Raw genomic sequence first — 17999 nt, 5'->3', positions numbered from 1 at the left:
AACATTGTGGTGTTATCACCTGGTCCATGCAGAACTCTCTGCAGTCCTCTTCCTCTTTGCTGCTGTAGCAGTCCTCAGAAGGGGGGAGACAGCAGTTCCCCCAACAAGCAACAGGAGTCTTCACGGGGGGGGGGGGGAGGTGACAGTCCCCAATGAGGGGCCACAGGGCTGCAGGGTCTGGAAGGTGGAGTTCAGGATAGGCAGGCTTTATAATGCTGCCCCAGCAGCTGGTCTATGCCCAGCAGGGGCAGCAGCTGTTCCCAATGGGCCTGCCCAGGGACCTGGTCCCTGCAAAACTCTCCAAAGTCCTCAGGATGGGGGAGACAGCAACAGCAGCAGGAGTCCTCACAGCAGTCCTTCATAAAGAGACCCCCTTCCACCTGACCTGCTCTTCACAGGCCACTTTTATTGGGGCAAACCAGCATCAGCACTCTGATTAATGAGGAGCTACGGTAGCTGACGAGCAGGCACAAGTGGCCTGGGCACCCTTCCGTTTGTTAACTTATTCCAACAGGTAGGTAGCCGTGTTGGTCTGGATCGAAGTAAAATAAAAAAATTCCTTAAGTAGCACCTTAAAGACCAACTAAGTTTTTATTTTGGTATGAGCTTTCGTGTGCATGTATCTGAAGAAGTGTGCATGCACACGAAAGCTCATACCAAAATAAAAACTTAGTTGGTCTTTAAGGTGCTACTTAAGGAATTTTTTTATTTTATTCCAACAGTTTACAATAACACAGAGAGCATAACTCCATTCAATATGCAAATGAGTGTTGCATGCTGGGTTCTGACAGATTTCTCTGCACTTTTTGGTTCCACCATTGGGTGGGGTATATTCTTTTCTCTACAACTTTACACTACCCCAAAGCCCAGAATAAGAAATGTATTTGCTTGGAGATGGAAGACCAACCAAGTCCTGCAGATAGCATCCCACAAATGCAGAGTTGGGTGCATAGAGAACACCCTCTTTACAACGGTTTGAAAGGGATATATCTAATGCTAGTCAAACACAGAGTAGATCCACTGAAAATACTTGGGTCCATTAATTTCAATGGGTATACTCATAAACTAGCTGGGTACAAACCAAAGCTCTTTCACTATTCTCCTTAAATTAGTAAGTGTGAGGAATATAAAAGGACTGAAAGTGCTGACCAGTTGACAAACATGACCAACCAAGTGAGATACACCTACCCTCTTTCAGGAAAAAAAAACCTCCAGTGCCAAAATGTTGTCAATGTTCAGTTCAAACAGACTGATGAAATTTAGATATATATATTTTTGCACTTGGATTCAAGAAACTGTTACCTTTATTAACACCGGAAAATGATTTATAATGAAATAAAGCAACATTAATTCTAACCCATCAAAGATATGTAATGTCACACCACAAGTCCCATGATGAACTGATAATGTTTTTTCTATTGTATGGTGATCTAATCCAATGCAGCATCATGAAAAGGGCACAAAAGGGAAGAGATCTTCACAACTGCCCTCTTCCTGGAGAACTGCCAAAGTAAGAGCTTGAACATCTTCCAGAAGCATTTTAAGACTTTCCTTTTCAGGCTGACTTTTTGTGGCTAAGGTTAAGCCGGCATGGTGAATAAGGATGTACATACTTAAATGGGGTTTTGCAATCTTGGTTTCACTATGTGTGTGTGTATACCGGTATGTGTACCGGTATATATAAATGATAAATACACTCCGCAGGTTAAAATGTTCCTTTAAAAACATAATTACCAGGGTTGTGTGCATGCCATCATTCAATGTAAGCATGGGTTTGTTAAAAGGATATGTAGTCTGCTTTTCAATTAAAAAATGGAGAGTTAACTAATACAGAACAATAAAAACAATACAAAGGATTGACCCTTAAGAGAGTGCTACCCAAAGGCAGAAACAACAATCCCCCAATACCACCCATCAATGTAGGAGAAAAGGTTTAAGGAAAACCACTGCAGTGCAGGGTCCCCACTTCCAACCTATACGTCCAATCTAAAAGGATGCAATCATCAACGGCAACAGTTCACAAACATGCTCACTGTTCACACTGGCCAATACATCTTCCAATCAGTATCAGGGTGAGTCCCTATCCTTCTCCAAGCCTAAAGGACAGAACTCTTGCTGATGGCATGCAAAGATTTGGAGTCCTCTGAGAAGCAGCAAGGCGTCTTGCTGCTTTCTGAGCATCTCATAGACACATTATGTTAGGGGAGGCAGAGGACAGGGTTTCACCAACTGCAGTCAAAGTGCACCTCTAGGTCTGTATTTGCCAGTTAAGACCTCACCCACCTTAAGTCAAGACAGTTAGTGGTGAACACAAATCTTGGCTGGCGAATGACAAGCAGAATTTATGGACTTCTGATAGATGGTACCAAACGTTGCTGAGAAATTAAGGGAAATCAACTTATCTTTCTCCCAGCAAAGATCATCAGCCACGGTAATAAAATTAGTAGGAGTCCCAAACTCCAGGAAAAAAAACTGACTGAAGAGGGTCTTGTTAAGCAAAGTCATCTTTGGAATTGATGAGTTTGGAATTGATTGAGTCTGGAATTGCTTGGCCAGAGCCTTTTTGATCATTCTTGGTCATAAAAGCAAGCTGAACATTGGCTTCCCCAGGCTCTTTATCACTAGCCTTGATGGATAGGGGTCAGATAGGCACGTCAAATGTACTGATCCAAAAGTCCCCTTCACATCCTTGGCTGCCAGCACTTGGAACTCCTCCAATAAAACCTACCCAGACACCCATGCGGTTGACTCAGAAAAATGGGTGGAATCAATTTGGAATGGATGCAAATGATTTTATCCACAGAACCTTGGCAACGCTGTCATAGAAGGCCATGAGTTAAGCCTTCCAGCGAAGGAGACACAGAATGGTAAAGCTCCAATTGTACAAAACCTTGCACTCAGTGGTGGTGAAATCCACAGATTTCTACTCCACTGTCACTGTGAGGAAATAAACCTTTCACCGGGCTGTTTGATTGGCATTACTACAACTTTTCACCCAAGCGAGTTCAAGTACATTCCTGCCACCTCATTATTACCAGCTTGGTCTGCTTGCCAGCTATGACCATTCATGTACATGGATAGCCTGACCATGGCAGTCTGTGCACTGGCAACCTCAAAGCTAGATTACTGCAATGCTTCTATATGAGGCTGCCCTTGGACCTGGTTCAGAAGCTCCAGTTGGTGCAAAATGTGGTGGTCAGTCAGCTGATGGAGCAAATGGCCAACAACATGTGGCATCATTGTTAAAACATCTGCCCTGGCTGCCCATCTACAACGGAGCCAGGTTCAAGGTCCTTGTATTAATATTCAAAGCCCTGAACAACTTAGGTCCAGGGTACCTTAGGGACTGCCTGAACCCTTAACATCTGGTCATCCCCTGAGTTGGTGAGGCTCATCTGACAGTGACATGACACTGAGCCTTTAGCATCACCTTCCAAAAAGAGATTCAGCAGGTGCCTTCTGCTTTAACCTTTAAGTATCTGCTGAAAACTTTTCAATGCCACCAAGATTATGCATACAATTAAAAAACCATATTCCTGTAATAGTTAACTGATTATTACATGGTTTTGCATGTGTGTGCGCGCACGCATGCGTGTGTGCATGCGTTATAAACCACTTTAGATTTTTTAAAAAATGAACAGTGGCATACAAATATTTTTATAAATATATAACCCACAGTTTTCCATTAACCACCACAAGTTCACACTTCTAAAGCCACTGAATCTGTTCAGGGATAGCACACAGTAGCTGGTCAAAGGTCAGACTGGCCTTTGTCCCATGATCAGATACTGGACAATACTTTTCAACACAGCTTTTGAATAGCAAATCATTGCTACAATGTGGCACATAGCCAGACACTCATGGGGCTGTAGCCAACGAAACAGATTTGCTAGTGCAAGGATTTCTGATTGTGCAACAGAACCTCCTGCTCATGCCTTCCCTCACTGGAGGACACAGAGGGGGTGCAGGGAGAGAAAATGGGAAGTTCATTTGTGCAAGGGCAAATCCTTGTGGTGGTGGATCTATTTAGAGCAATACAGCCAAAGATAGAGAGATCTAGGCATCAGGGCTATGGAGACCCTTGAACAGAGACATGAAATTATGCACCCCTGTAATTCAAGTACTACTGGGTTTAGAAAAATGTCATCATTTAATCAATTGATGATTTGGGGTGGTATAATTACCAGAGCCTAGGAACTGCCGATCAGAATGTCGGCGGTTCGAATCCCCGTGACGGGGTGAGCTCCCGTTGCTTGGTCCCAGCTCCTGCCAACCTAGCAGTTCGAAAGCACATCTAAGTGCAAGTAGATAAATAGGTATAATTAGAAAAAAGACCTTAATTTAAGACGTCATACAGCCACATCAGAACCAAAACTTAAAGCCTGGGCAATGTTCTTAAACCAAGAATGGTGACTCTGCCACTGCTGCCAGACCACTGCTGCTTCTGCCACTGCCTCCCGCTGCCGTGGCAAGGCCTTGCAGGCTCCAATAATAATAATAATAATAATAATAATAATAATAATAATAATAATAATAATAATAATAATAATAATTTATTATTTATACCCTGCCCATCTGGCTGGGTTTCCCCAGCCACCCTGGGTGGCTTCCAACAGAAAAATGAAATAAAATAATATAATAAACATTAAAAGCCTCCCTAAACAGGGCTGCCTTCAGATGTCTTCTAAAAATCTGGTAGCTGTTTTTCTCTTTGACATCTGATGGGAGGCCGTTCCACAGGGCGGGCGCCACCACCGAGAAGGCCCTCTGCCTGGTTCCCTGCAACTAGGATTCTTGCAACGAGGGAACCGCCAGAAGGCCCTCGGTACTGGACCTCAGTATCCGGGCAGAACGATGGGGGTGGAGACACTCCTTCAGGTATACTGAATTCCTACTGAATTTGCTGTCACCGCCAGGCCACTGCCACTGCTGCCGCTGCCTTCTGCCACCGTGGTGAGGCCTCGTAGCCTGCTATTGATTTTGCTACCACCGCCAGGCCACTGCTTTAATTGCCACTGCCGCAGCAAAGTCTCATAGGCAGCTACTGCTGTTGCCTCCCATCACCATGACAAGGCTTTGCAGGCCATCAGCACTTCTGCTACCACTGCCATGAGGCTTCACAAACCACAGCTGTGACTGCTGCCACCAGGTTAAATATTATGAAACAGTTATCATGATGTAAACTTCAAACTGGTTTTAGACGATATATCTCTATGTCACTGAGTCCTTGTGAGCATCAAAATCTCCTGCTAAAACAGAGGCTTATTTACCATAATTTTAGCAGGTGACACCATGCAAATTTGCATAGCACCCCCTGCAAATGGATGGAGAACGACTCCCTTTTAGCAGCACTTTGCAAGGTGTTTTGAAGTCCCCTCTTCAGGACTTCAAAGTATCTTGAAAAGGTGGGTGACCCTGCACACCTGTCAAATTTAGTCTGCAAAGCAATTTGGCCCATGGAGCCAATTATTATAGATTTTGTGGACCACAGTCCGTTTATTTGATGCATGAAGTGTAATTGTGAATTGGTAAGCACTGGCAAACACATGGCTGAGGAGAGCAAAGTCAAATGGAAATGAAATTCATAATGACCAGTGCCTCAAAGCAAGATAATTACAGTGACCAATTAACAAAGCAGTGTTGATGACAGCGCCAACATCCTGTCATTGGTATCCAATTAACGTATGTATTGAATTGTAATTCATCTGTTTCATGCTGGACTTTCCCTTTAGAGATCTTTGGGTTTTATATTCCTGTGTGATTTACATCTAATGCTACTTCAGCCATGTCAATTAGCCACAGACCATTCCTTAAGTGACCAGGGAGAGCTGCCACCCCATTGATTTTAAAGAGTTTTCATACTCCTGTTCCTATCTCACCAATTCCCCTCTCAGTTCTGACAGTATGCGAGTTACAGGTGCATATGCTCAACTATATCAACATGGCTTCTTCACTACTAGAGTGGAATAGAAACAATTAAGTATTGGTTTTTCTCTTGCTGTAAGCCGAGGCCATTGTTAAAAAATAAGGAGGCAGCCTACTGAGCAGTACTCTATTGTTTGCTTTGCTGCAGAGCTAAGTGATTATTTTCTCCATAGGAGCCACACCTTCAGAACAGACATTCTTAACAAATGTTCTCATTCTGGTACAGAGACCAACTAGCTTTCTTCCACAAAAGAGGGGAGGAAGGGGAGGGTGTTCATTATTACTGTAATGACCTGATTGTGACAAGCAGGCATGAGGAGTAGGAAAACAATGCTTAATGGACAGCCCATATGGTATCAATTCATGATGTAAAAATAGATGATTGCCCAACAGGCTTGTAAGCATAATATTATTTTTAAAGTGTCTTGAAAACCACCTGCAGTTTGAAATATTTCACTTAACCTCTTAAGTGATTGGGAACATAAATTTCAGGAGATTTGTGTATATAACGCCATAGCTTTCAAAATATATAGACAGCCTCATAAGGGACTAGGTCACAGAAGTTAAGATTTCAGAGAGTAGACTACAATGGGTAGTCTATGACTAGACAATACATCCTGCGGATCACCAATTTGAGGAGAGTGCCTTGCTTTAAGCAGAGGCAGGGCACACATACAATGCAGTCAGTCATACCCAGCTTGAGGACTACATCTGCAAAGATGATGTCCTTGGTTTGAGGAAAAACTACTTTTAGGTGAGGCAGGGAAGGAACTGGTTTAAATTTGTATGAAAGCAGGATGTTTGCCTCTGACCATTTTCTACCCCTGCAATCGCACTTCAAATGGATGGCTAATACAATTACTCCTTTCTGGAGGAAGGTTCCACAGTGGTGCAGCTATGTACTTATAGACCTTGCACTAAATGGTCTTACGGGGGGTGGGGACACCTTATATGACCATGAGTATCATCTCTTCACCTTGCATCACTTCAGTTATTGCAAGTGGTTAAATATTCCAGGTATGTTAGAGCAAAAGCACACACAAAGCAGCTTGACAACCTTGATAAAATAAGAAAACAGAGAACATGCAGTTGTGTTATTTAAACTCGCTTAAATCACTGCACTGGCAGGACGTGGGTGGCGCTGTGTCTAAACCACAGAGCCTAGGGCTTGCCGATCGGAAGGTCGGTGGTTCGAATCCCCACGACGGGGTGAACTCCCATTGTTCCGTCCCAGCTCCTGCCAACCTAGCTGCTGGCAGGAAGTTAAATGGCGTTTCCGTGTGCTGCTATGGTTCACCAGAAGCGGCTTTGTCATGCTGGCCACATGACCCAGAAGCTGTACGCCGGCTCCCTTGGTCAGTAAAGCAAGATGAGCGCCGCAACCCCAGAGTCGTTCGCAACTGGACCTAACGGTCAGGGGTCCCTTTACTTTTAAATCACTGCACTATCCTGACTACAGGAAGAAAATGCAATTTGATCCTGCTGCCTTGATGGGAATGCACAAACTTTGTTTAGAAAAAGAATATTGTATATTTTAAAGTTGAAAAAAGAATCAAATTAGCATCTGCAATCATGTACTTGTCTGGTCAGCCACCTCAAGCACATAAAAAGCTTAAAATAAGTGGCGGGATGGAAGGATGTTACAAATCTAGTATCAGGCCTGGTGGGCTTTGGCATGCCCATGCCAGCCCAGGTGTTGATACCTGGCTTCTTTGCTACTGGGGGATCAATGGCTTCTATTCATATAGAAGCCTTTGACCAGTCCAGGAGCAGTCACACCATGCATTTAAAGCACATTCCACATCCATTTAAGGCACATGGCTTTCCCCCCAAAGAATCCTGGAAACTGTAGTTGGTTAAGGTTGTTGGGAATTGTAGCTCTCCGAGGGTGAAACTAGTTCCCAGGATTCTTTGGGGGAAGTCATGAATATTAAATGTACACTAAATATGCTTTAAATGTATGGTGTGGATATGCCTCAGGTGACCTTTCTTTTAATTCTGAAGATGTTTCACTTGGTTATTGTTTGAAATTATTTTATTGTCCAAGCATTAACAGATTTTTATGGGCTCTTCAATTCACAGGCAAAGTGTTATTTGACTAAAGTCAGTCACTGATTTCAATGGTTCTTCTCTGAGTATGATTCTGTTGGATATCACCCATCATTAAGTATTTTTAGTGTGCTTTTATTCTGGTTATTGGCTTCCTTGAGTCTGTGGACAGAAATGAAGGATACTGAAAAAACAAACAATTTCTGTCAGATCATCAAACATACGGAGAGATGTACTACCAGATGGCAGCTTCCCCTGGAGACTCAAATTCTGACCATCTTTCTGAAGAACTATTTACTCAAGTTATCTTTGGTGGCAACAGGCAAGGGTTCGCTTGATTAAAGGGTGGGGCTTAAATGTACATTTTATCTAGTTGTCTGAGTACCTCTGTGTTTTGTGTTAAGGGCTAGTACAGTGCAGTGGCTAAAATAGTGAACCTCTTAGTTTAGACAACAATGCTCTGTGGCCTCAGGCAAGCCATTAGTCAAAGCACAGTATCTGCAAAATGGGAATAATACTACGGACTTGCTGTAAGGCTCATCAAGATGTTTGTAAACACTGACAAGCTCAAATGCACACAAATGTATTGTATCTGAGGAGGACACTGTACCCAACTATTGCCTCTCAGAACTATCTAGAGTGGTGCCTCGCTAGACAAATGCCGTTAGATGAATTTTTCGCTATACGAATAGGTTTTGCAATAGGAGGTTGCCTCGCAAGACGACGAGGTTTTCTATGGCCGCCGCTTCGTCTTGCGAAGTGTGGCCATAAAAACCTCCGATCACAAAACCTACAGGGCATTCCTCTAGCGAAAGGGGAACAAGCTGTAGCGTGGGAAGAAGGCAAAGGAAGATGAGCTGTCAGCGCCTGTCAGCTGATCTTCCTTTGCCTTCTTACCGAGCTGCAGCTGGTTCCCCTTTGTGTTCTGCTGGTCTCTGCCGGTTGCTGCGAGCAGTGAGGGGCAACTGGCAGAGACCAGTGGAACACAAGCGCGGGAAGAAGGGGGGGAGAAGCGGAGGAACGGATCCGTTCCTCCGCTTCCCCCCCCCCGCCTGTCACACAGCCGGAATCGGACGAGGCTTCTGAAGCCCCGTCTGATCCCGGCTCTGTCGGGCGGGGTGGGGGAAAGGCAGAGGAACTATCCGTTCCTCCGCCTTTTCCCCACCCCGCCTGTCACACATGACAAGCCCCGGCAAGTTTCAATGCATTCCTATGGGAAACCGCGACTCGCTAGACGAATTTTTCGTAGGATGAATTGAGTCTTGGAACGAATTAAATTCGTCTAGCGAGGCACCACTGTATACTGTCATCTTCATGCCAATTGACTTTGGATGCTCAGAGGTGCCACTGGCTTTCCCCACAATATCTACCAGTGGGAGAGGCGCTCAAAGGGTATGCTTCCAAAAATACATACCATAAGTGATCAAATGCCAAATATGAATGATGCTCTGGGTACTTCAGAACATCTTCCTATCAGCTGGGCAGACACACCCTGCAATTGCCTTGTTATTCAAAAAGTGGAAAAGAGAAATTATAACTGATTAATTTTACTCAGTTTTTAACACTTATCTGAGGAAATCGTCCCAGAAAACTATCTACAGTAAAAAAATTTTTTACAATCACTGTGAAATACTGTGAAAAATAACCTCAGTGTATGTACTGACAGATAGTATATATAATCCTTAAAGTTCTACTCAAAACCCTTTTTGAAAAGCAGTGGCTCACAGCCTCAACTATTCACACCACACTACTATAAAGATAAACTGCAAAGAACATGTATCAAGCACACATATTCATAAATTATATATAATCTCTCCTATCACACTGCTCATTTTGCACCATTCCACCTACAGCCAATTTATAGAAATCATTGTATGTCTCTAGATCTAATATAATGATGACTCATATATAATGGCTAGTCTTTTATGCACTATTCCCTACTTTCAAGGGTTATGTAGAGACTAAATGGTAAAGCAGATTGCAAATCATCTTTCTTTGAAAGGCTTTAAAAAAGATTCTATGAGAGATACTTTAGAAATTCCCTCTCCTCCTCTGACATCAGATGTTTTCTATGAACACAGTATTTTGGAGGAGCCTGTGCAAGTAACCTACTCCCTTCAGTAAGGTTAGTTTGTTAGAATTACTGTTTACAAGGTTCTCTTCAATACTAGATATGTGACCATATTTTCTGCCACAATTTTCTTCTTTCAACACCTATACCTGAATATGCCTTGCATAACTCAAAAGCTCAAATCTTGAACATTATCTGGTACTTTATTTTTTAACCACGATACTGTCATTGATAGCTATTTCAGCTAGCTATTGTTTAACAATAAGGGAGGGACATGATCACAAATCACCCTCCCTCAACCATGGCTTGATCAACCATGGCTTGATGTCACATCTGATAAGAACACCCCCTAAACACCAGTTAACCATGGTTACTATTTTGGGAACATTATGCCTGCACCCCTTATGACTCTGATCTGGCAGAGAGACTTATTACCTGGTTTATTTTTACTGCAATAGAGGTATTTAGTTATTACAACTGAGGGCAAAACATTCCCTAGTTTGATATGTTTGAACAGATTTGGTGATAAATGTTTTGTGATCAAGTCAGCATCTCTGGGGTTCCCTGCTGCCATAAAACAATGGGAGATCTGATTTAGTGTGTTGGTTTCACTTACATTGAATGAACAAGACTTTAAAAAGTATGTCATGCTAATTTTATGTACCAAGTACCGGTATCTGAATAGTTTCTCCAAAAGTCAGTTAGCTGAAGTATTTAACTGGAGAGAATTCAAGCTGCTACATTCAATGTGGTTTAAGTGTTAGATTCAAACAAATTTGAATCTTTATTTGGAAATTATCTTTATTAAACTACTTTTAAATAATTTATTAAAACAACTCAGTAACATATAGTCAACTCTCAACTTATGTGGGGGTAGCGCATAAAGCCAAATCATGTATAGGCAAGACACACACTCCCTGCACCTCCAAGCACTCTCCCAAGGCGAGTGCAATGGCAAGTGGGATTGCCAAAGTTTGTCTGTTTGTTTGTTTGTTAGTTTGTTTTAATGGATGCCTGCTCCTATTCGTTTAAGTTTAAATGCATTTAAGTTTATTGCATAAAATTGTATTGTCAATTGTATAAAATTATAAAGAAAAAAAAGGTACTGAAAACTATTTTTCCATATCCCTCAAGAGCTGTGTGCATAAGCGTGTGCTTTCCAGGGCTGGTCACTTCATATATAGCCAATTACAACCATGATTTTATATTTCATTAGTATGATATTCATTTCAGTTGCCAAAACTGCACAGTACTCATTTCTAAAAGTGGAACATTTTCCATGGAAAAAGTATCACTTGAAAAATTTCCAGAAATGTTTTCACCCCACACCACTGTAACAATATATTTGGTCTACAAATATTTGCATTAGTAAGTAGTCTCTCTCTGTATACAAGCTGGAAATTAGCTATCATTCCATTGTATCTAATTACATGTTCTACATAACTCAAAGACTAAAATATTCATTTACTAACAGAAATTGGTCCAACAAAACTCTCTCATATTATTTCCGGTTTCCATTTTTAAATATACCATTGTATGCACATTTCCCCAACTGGGTTATGCCTCTTTTCCTCTCCCTCACAAGAATACCATGTAGACATCTATAATTAGAATAAGCAACCATAACACACATATTTGAATGTTAAGGTTCCCAACTGCACATCTCCCTTGGACACCGCTTTTGGAAAAAAACATTCCCAGTGCTACCCAAAACACTGTTCATCAGTGGCAATACATACTTTTCACAGGGGAAAGGCCTGGGAATAGATTCCCCTTCTCATACAATTAAACAATTCATCTCAATAAAAAAAAGATACTAGTTTCAAATCACACGAACCTCTCCATGTATCTAAACTCTCCCCTCAATCTTCAGATTACAAGATGGTGTAAAAATAATGAAATTGTTATGTGCAGCTGCTTCTCACTTCTGTTCCCTGGAAGCCACAAAACCTCAGTTAGTCACCTTTTTTATTTGGACTCAGTTACCAATCAACATTTTCCTGGGCTATTTGGTCAATGGAAATTAATTCAATGAACATGCACTCTTTTTGTTTAGTTTGCATCCAGCTTCCAATAGTACCCATTAAAAGTAAGAGAATGAAACCAAAACATTGTTTTTACCTGTCTCAGTTTCTGGATGAAGATGCCACTCTTTTTCATACTGCAGAATTTATCACCTTGTGCCATACGCTGCCTAAGTCATCCAGTACTTTGACTCAGTTACTTTTATTTTTCCTTTCTAGACCAGAAAGTAGAGAAGTAGCTGTGCCCAAAGCAGAAGTTCATTTTGAGCTGAGCTAGTCTCCTCCCTGTATTCAAGTTATTCCTTGGTCACACTGTTGAAAGATTACACTTGGGCACTTTATTTTCCTCCCTCATGAAATCCCCACGAAAAGAGACTTGAACCGTCTTATTGCTCTTATTTGTGTCAACGATGCTGCCTCCTCCGCACTGTGGCTATCAATTCAGGAAAAGGGGGGGGACAGCTGTTCTGACAAAGAACTGGATGAATCTCTGGTTAGATAGGGTGCTTTTGTGTGTGCCACGTTTTCCTGAATAGTTCTTTGTTTACCCTTTGCTTTCCCTGTTTGCACTTTTTACAGCATCTTCATCCTTCAGGATTCTCCTTTTCAATTTCAGAATAGTAAAGCAACAGTAGTCCTGGACTGTACCACATTTATCTATTCTGATATTAAACACATGCACCAACTACCAGTCATGTTTCTTTTACAGCTATTTAGCCATCTGTTTTGCATAATATCCACAAACACACAAGCTCAGCACCACACACTGCAAACCAGTCACCCATCCTGTCAAAGAGCTACAGACTCCGCAATGCCCTTCAACCACATTCACATTTGTTACTTCAAAATACACCAAAGCATCAAAGGTACAGGATCTTCCTTACTCTGAACCCACTATATTGGCCATATGTCAGAGCACATGTGTGTGCTCATGTGCATACCTCCCTGACCACCGGTCAGCGTCAGAAAACAGTTGTGATTAATAAACAGCTGTAATTTGCTAAGCTGATGTGACCAATACTCATTTTGTCAGCCTACAATTCAATGAACTTTAGTCCCACATGGACAGATATACCTATTTACATATTACTTTAAACCCTCAAATTTTGCTCTTTTACAAACACACAGAAATAGACAATGTATTCCGCATCCTGGAACACTATGCTCCTCCTTTCTTGCATGTCCTTCCTTTTTTCCTTAGCTGCCCACCTTCCTTTTCCAGACCAGGAGGATCCCCTTTGTCTATATATGAATTAGGCCCTTAGTAGCCATAAACAGGGTGGGCTCCCGTTGCTTGGTCCCAGCTCCTGCCAACCTAGCAGTTTGAAAGCACGTCCAAATGCAAGTAGATAAATAGGAACCGCTACAGCGGGAAGGTAAACGGTGTTTCCATGTGCTGCTCTGGTTTGCCAGAAGCGGCTTTGTCATGCTGGCCACATGACCTGGAAGCTATACGCCGGCTCCCTCGGCCAATAATGTGAGATGAGCGCGCAACCCCAGTCGGTCACGACTGGACCTAATGGTCAGGGGTCCCTTTACCTTTTTAGCCATAAACAAACAGCACAAAACTGGTCATGCCAGCAGCATTAAGACTGGTTCCTGACCCTACCCTCTCTATTTCATGCTTTTGACCTTGCATGATTCCCTCCTCTAATCCCACACCTTTCTTCTGCTTTATCTCCCCACTTAAGTGGGACAGAAACTGGGAGAATATGACTTTTTCCTCCAGCCAGGTTAACTAGCCTCCTGATAAGACCTTTTCCTGCCACTACCTGTTGTAAATTTTAAGGTGTGTGTGTGTGTGTGTGTGTGTGTGTGTGTGTGTGTGTGTGTATATATATATATATATATATATATATATATATATATATATATATATATATATATTGTTCATAAACATGTACATGAATGTACAGGCACATGTCTGAAGCAGCACAGGAAGACAGGCCTGACACCATTTTGACTCTCTCTGACCAGAATCACACACACATTTCCACATGACTATCAACTTGGGAGCCATAATCCTGTAAGCCGGAGGCTCTGCCAACTGGACATTTCCCCATCAATTGTGCAAGACTACTAGCCATCTCATTCACAAGAAGATTCCTCCAAACAAAAGATAGTGATCAACTTTTAGGAAACTTAATTTCTCTTTGTGTTTAGGAATTCACACCTGGGAGGGGTGTGAGGAGGACTAGGAGAGGTGTCAAAGGTGCTCAGATTTCTACCTTGAACCCTCCCTTTTCGTGAGGTATTGATTATGTAGCTGTGATGTAGGAATGATGTATTTTGGGGTTGTTTCTTGGTGATGGGAAAACTGATAAAAGTGGAGGTTCTCTTTTGTTCTGGGTTCCTTCCTTGATCTCTTGTGTGAGGGGAAGGACCCTGTTGCAACAGCAAAAATAAAGGCTTTGCTTCTCAAAATTCTCTGGTTGGCCTCTGTTATATTCTCCAACCGATGGAGAACCCAATAAGGGCTCTTGTGTACCCCCATAAGGGAATAAGAGCAGATTTTTGCTTATTACATACCTAGGAACTGCAGCTTTTATTTTTTTTTACATATACCAAGTAAAGGTTATCTAGACAAAACATTAGAGCTGTTGAATTTTCCACTGCTATGCTTCCTGTGGATTGCCTATATCTTCAACAACAACAACAGCCTGTGTATAAGAGTGCACTTAGGATGCACTTGAGGATAAATTGAAAATTAGTTGGACAAGTAATTGAAAAGTGCCATCCCCTTCTAGCAGTCTCTGAACAAAGCTAGAATCTTAACAGTACCTTCCAACCCTCAAGAACCGCTCAGGAGACTGAGTATATCTGTAATATGCCCCCTTTTAAACAGCCCTGGGAATCTGTTTACACACACACACACACACACACACACACACACCCTTCCCTTCATTGGTAGGGCATAAATTATGTGGGTAAAGTGTGCCTGCCTTAACACTGTTAAAGAGCCTCCACATGCCTACAACTTGTTTCTCTCCCAATTCTAAGCTAGTCCCTCCCAACACACTTCTACAGCAATTCTGCAACCTTCTTCCACTCCAAACACATACTTTCTCATAACTGATTTTTTTCTGGGTACAACCTGCCAATTCATCCCCATCCCTAAAGACCTGAAGAATAGCATTTTCAGGTCAGACCCTGCTCCACCTCACAGTCTGCTCTTCAAGTTCTTGTTAATTTCACCCCACACACCCAAAATAATAATAATGCATTAATGTCCATGTTCCTCCACTGTGTATACTGTATAATCAAGGCAGCCCCAATCCTGGGACTTTCACTGCCGCTCCCAGAGTGTGCTTAGGCTCCTCCCCTTCCTCTTCAAGCTCATTCTCCACCCATCCTGCCCCACTCCCAGTGGAAGTGGGTGGGATCCCAAACTCTGTTAACGAACCTCCTCGCACAACTTCCCTACATGAATGTACCGTGGTGCCACTAAGCACACACACCAGACTTCCTAACGTAATATTTCCTTTCCCCTCTGGTGCACATCCTTCCCACAAGCGATATCCCACAGAATGGCACGGACGGGCGGGCGGGCGGGGCGAGTGAACCCTTCTATCTGCGTAACCTATCACGACTGACTCCACCCCACCCAATATACACAGTGTTTCCCTCTTATTTGCCTCTCTACAGGCTTACCTATTCAAAGACAACTATATACACCTTTCCCAGTTTTGTTCGAGGGAAAGGATCTCCTTCAGCGGAATGCCCTCGCGTCGACGGGAGAAGAAACCACCTTACACTTGTACATGTAATCTCCCTCATTGTAATCACGACAGGCAAGCCTCCCACCCCCACCCCAAGCACACTTAGGGGAACTTGTCGCCTTCTCCTTCAGCGGCCAGTTTTCTTCTCTGGTGTCTGGTAGGCGAGGAAAGGGAATTTCCTTCAGCCTAATCTAGTCGCCTCCCTTCCCCCATTTAAAACCCTCCCAGGCAGGCTCTGGGGACCCACAAGCAGCGCTCCATCTTTTCGGCCACCGCTTTATCTCCCCTCCACATCTGGGGTCCCCCCCTTTCCTTTGAGGGGAGGAGGGAGAAACGAGAATAGGGGAAGGGAATCTCCTTCGGTGAAATCTAACGCCCCCCCCCCCGCCCCATTCACAACCGAACAAACCAGCCCTGCAACACCACCTTCCCTCTCCCCACCCCGGGAAACTTTGGAAAGGCCCAGCCGATGCTCCCCGCTCACCTCAAACCGGCTCTTGGTGACTCCGTTCATTTCCCTCCTCATGGTGAAGGCCCGGCGGGGGTCGGCTCGGGTGAGAGCAGGCCAGGCCGAGCCGGGCCTGGCCCCCCCGGCTCCTGAACGGCGGCGTCAGCAGCGGCCGCCCGCTCAGCCCCGCGGCCTCCCTTCGCGCTGCAGGGCTGAAGGAGGCGCAGCAGCCGGGGAGGCAGGAGGCGGAAAGCCTGTCGTCACCCGTCTGCCTCCCTGGACCAGCGGCGAGGGCCCGGGCGGCGTTAAGGCTCCTCAACGGGTGCGGTTGAGGGGGGGGGTCGGCCGGCCGGAGCCCCCTCCGCCGACTAGGCCCACTCCAGAAGGGAGGGGGAGCAAAGAGAAAGCGAGAGAGAGAGAGTTCGGCCTTCGTCAACTACAACTACTACTTCTTCTCCTTCTACCCAAAACAAAAACACTCCGCACCTGCCAGCAACAGCGCCGCTCATTGGACGAGGGCGGCGCAGGCCGGGGAGGGGAAAGAGCACGGGCGGCGCGCGCCTCTGCGTGCGCGAGTGGTTGGAGGGAGGAGCGTGTGCGCGCGCCCCCCTGCTCCCGGGGACAAAGCAAAGAAGCCGGGAGGGTTCTGGTCTGCCTCCCCCCCCCCCGCACCCTACCCTTCCTCAACTCTCTGGTCTTCTTGGCAGGTGAAGCGACGGCCTCCCGTCGCCAACCCTGAACCTATGCACGTTTCAATGACGGTCGTCGCATCGCGCAGGATTTCGGTTCCGATCCTACGCACGTGCGCGACTCACGGGTGAAGCCGTTCGTCCCTACCGAGCTCGGTGAGGCTTGTTTTCAGCTCGCGCGCACTGGCACATTTCGGTCACGCTCAGCGGTGGGGACATGGTCCCAAGCAGCTCTAGTGACTGGCATCCTTATTGATCTTTAACGTTGTGCTGAATGGATCAACAAAAGGAGCTGCTTCTTCGTTGCCATCAGTTAATATGCTTCAAACGCAGCTAAACCTTTTCTTTTCTCTTTTTAATTTTCTCTGCCTTTCCTCTGGTTGGAATTATTATTCCCTGTGGTGCCCCCTTGCAGCAAGCTTCAGCATCCCATCAGGTGCCTTCAGATCATTCTCTTGAGCAACAAGACGAAAGCTTCCAGTTAAGAAGATTTGGCTCCTTTGTTCTTTTTTTGGGGGGGGGGGGATAATTCCTGTGGTATGGTTCTCATCCAACGATTTTTTTTGTAAAATAAAAAAAATCCTTCAGTAGCACCTTAAAGACCAACTAAGTTTTTATTTTGGTATGAGCTTTCATGTGCATGCACACTTCGTCAGATATTTTTGTGTGTGTGTATGTGTGTTGGGGGGATTCTCTAACCAGGATAAATGGCTGCCCCACTCCCTTGAATCCAAATTCTGCCAATATCTGATGGATTGGTAGATTGAGCGAGTTGTGGACCACCTGCACTCACTAGGTTGGCTTTCAGCAAAACGATTATGCTATCAGCTCCATATACATTTTGGTAGGGAAAAAAACATACATATATAGAAGATGGTTGCCATATACTGGTAGTGATGATACAAGCAGTTTGGCAGTGGAACCGACTGTTTTAAAAGTTTAGAGGCTTTAAAGCAGAGAATGGAAGACTAGCTACTGGGGTGCAACAGCAGAGGATTTCTGCAAAAGCAAGGGGTTGGACTAAGGTTAACTTTGAGGTCCCTTCCATATGATCTTACTAATTTGCTGCACAAG

The 17999-nt window shown here is 44.0% G+C and overlaps 1 protein-coding gene across 2 annotated transcripts in view; it reads right to left on the bottom strand.

Annotated features, from left to right (window-relative positions):
• The window catches only part of FBXL20 (F-box and leucine rich repeat protein 20), an 88420-nt gene extending 71672 nt beyond the window's left edge, over nt 1-16748 (bottom strand). The window contains exon 1 of one of the 2 annotated variants that reach the window (XM_035136440.2): nt 16273-16748. Coding sequence is in view for 1 of the 2 variants with exons in the window: in XM_035136443.2 (XP_034992334.1) it covers nt 16273-16314 (42 nt within the window). In the remaining variant the exon portion in view is untranslated. The remainder of the gene's footprint in view (nt 1-16272) is intronic. The other variant, XM_035136443.2, reaches the window with a different exon arrangement.
• Nucleotides 16749-17999: the final 1251 nt, after the last annotated feature.

The sequence above is a fragment of the Zootoca vivipara genome, chromosome 13, assembly GCF_963506605.1.
Source record: "Zootoca vivipara chromosome 13, rZooViv1.1, whole genome shotgun sequence".
NCBI lineage: Eukaryota > Metazoa > Chordata > Lepidosauria > Squamata > Lacertidae > Zootoca > Zootoca vivipara.
The sequence above is the reverse complement of the archived record's forward strand: the minus strand, read 5'-3'. Positions and strand labels throughout refer to the sequence as shown.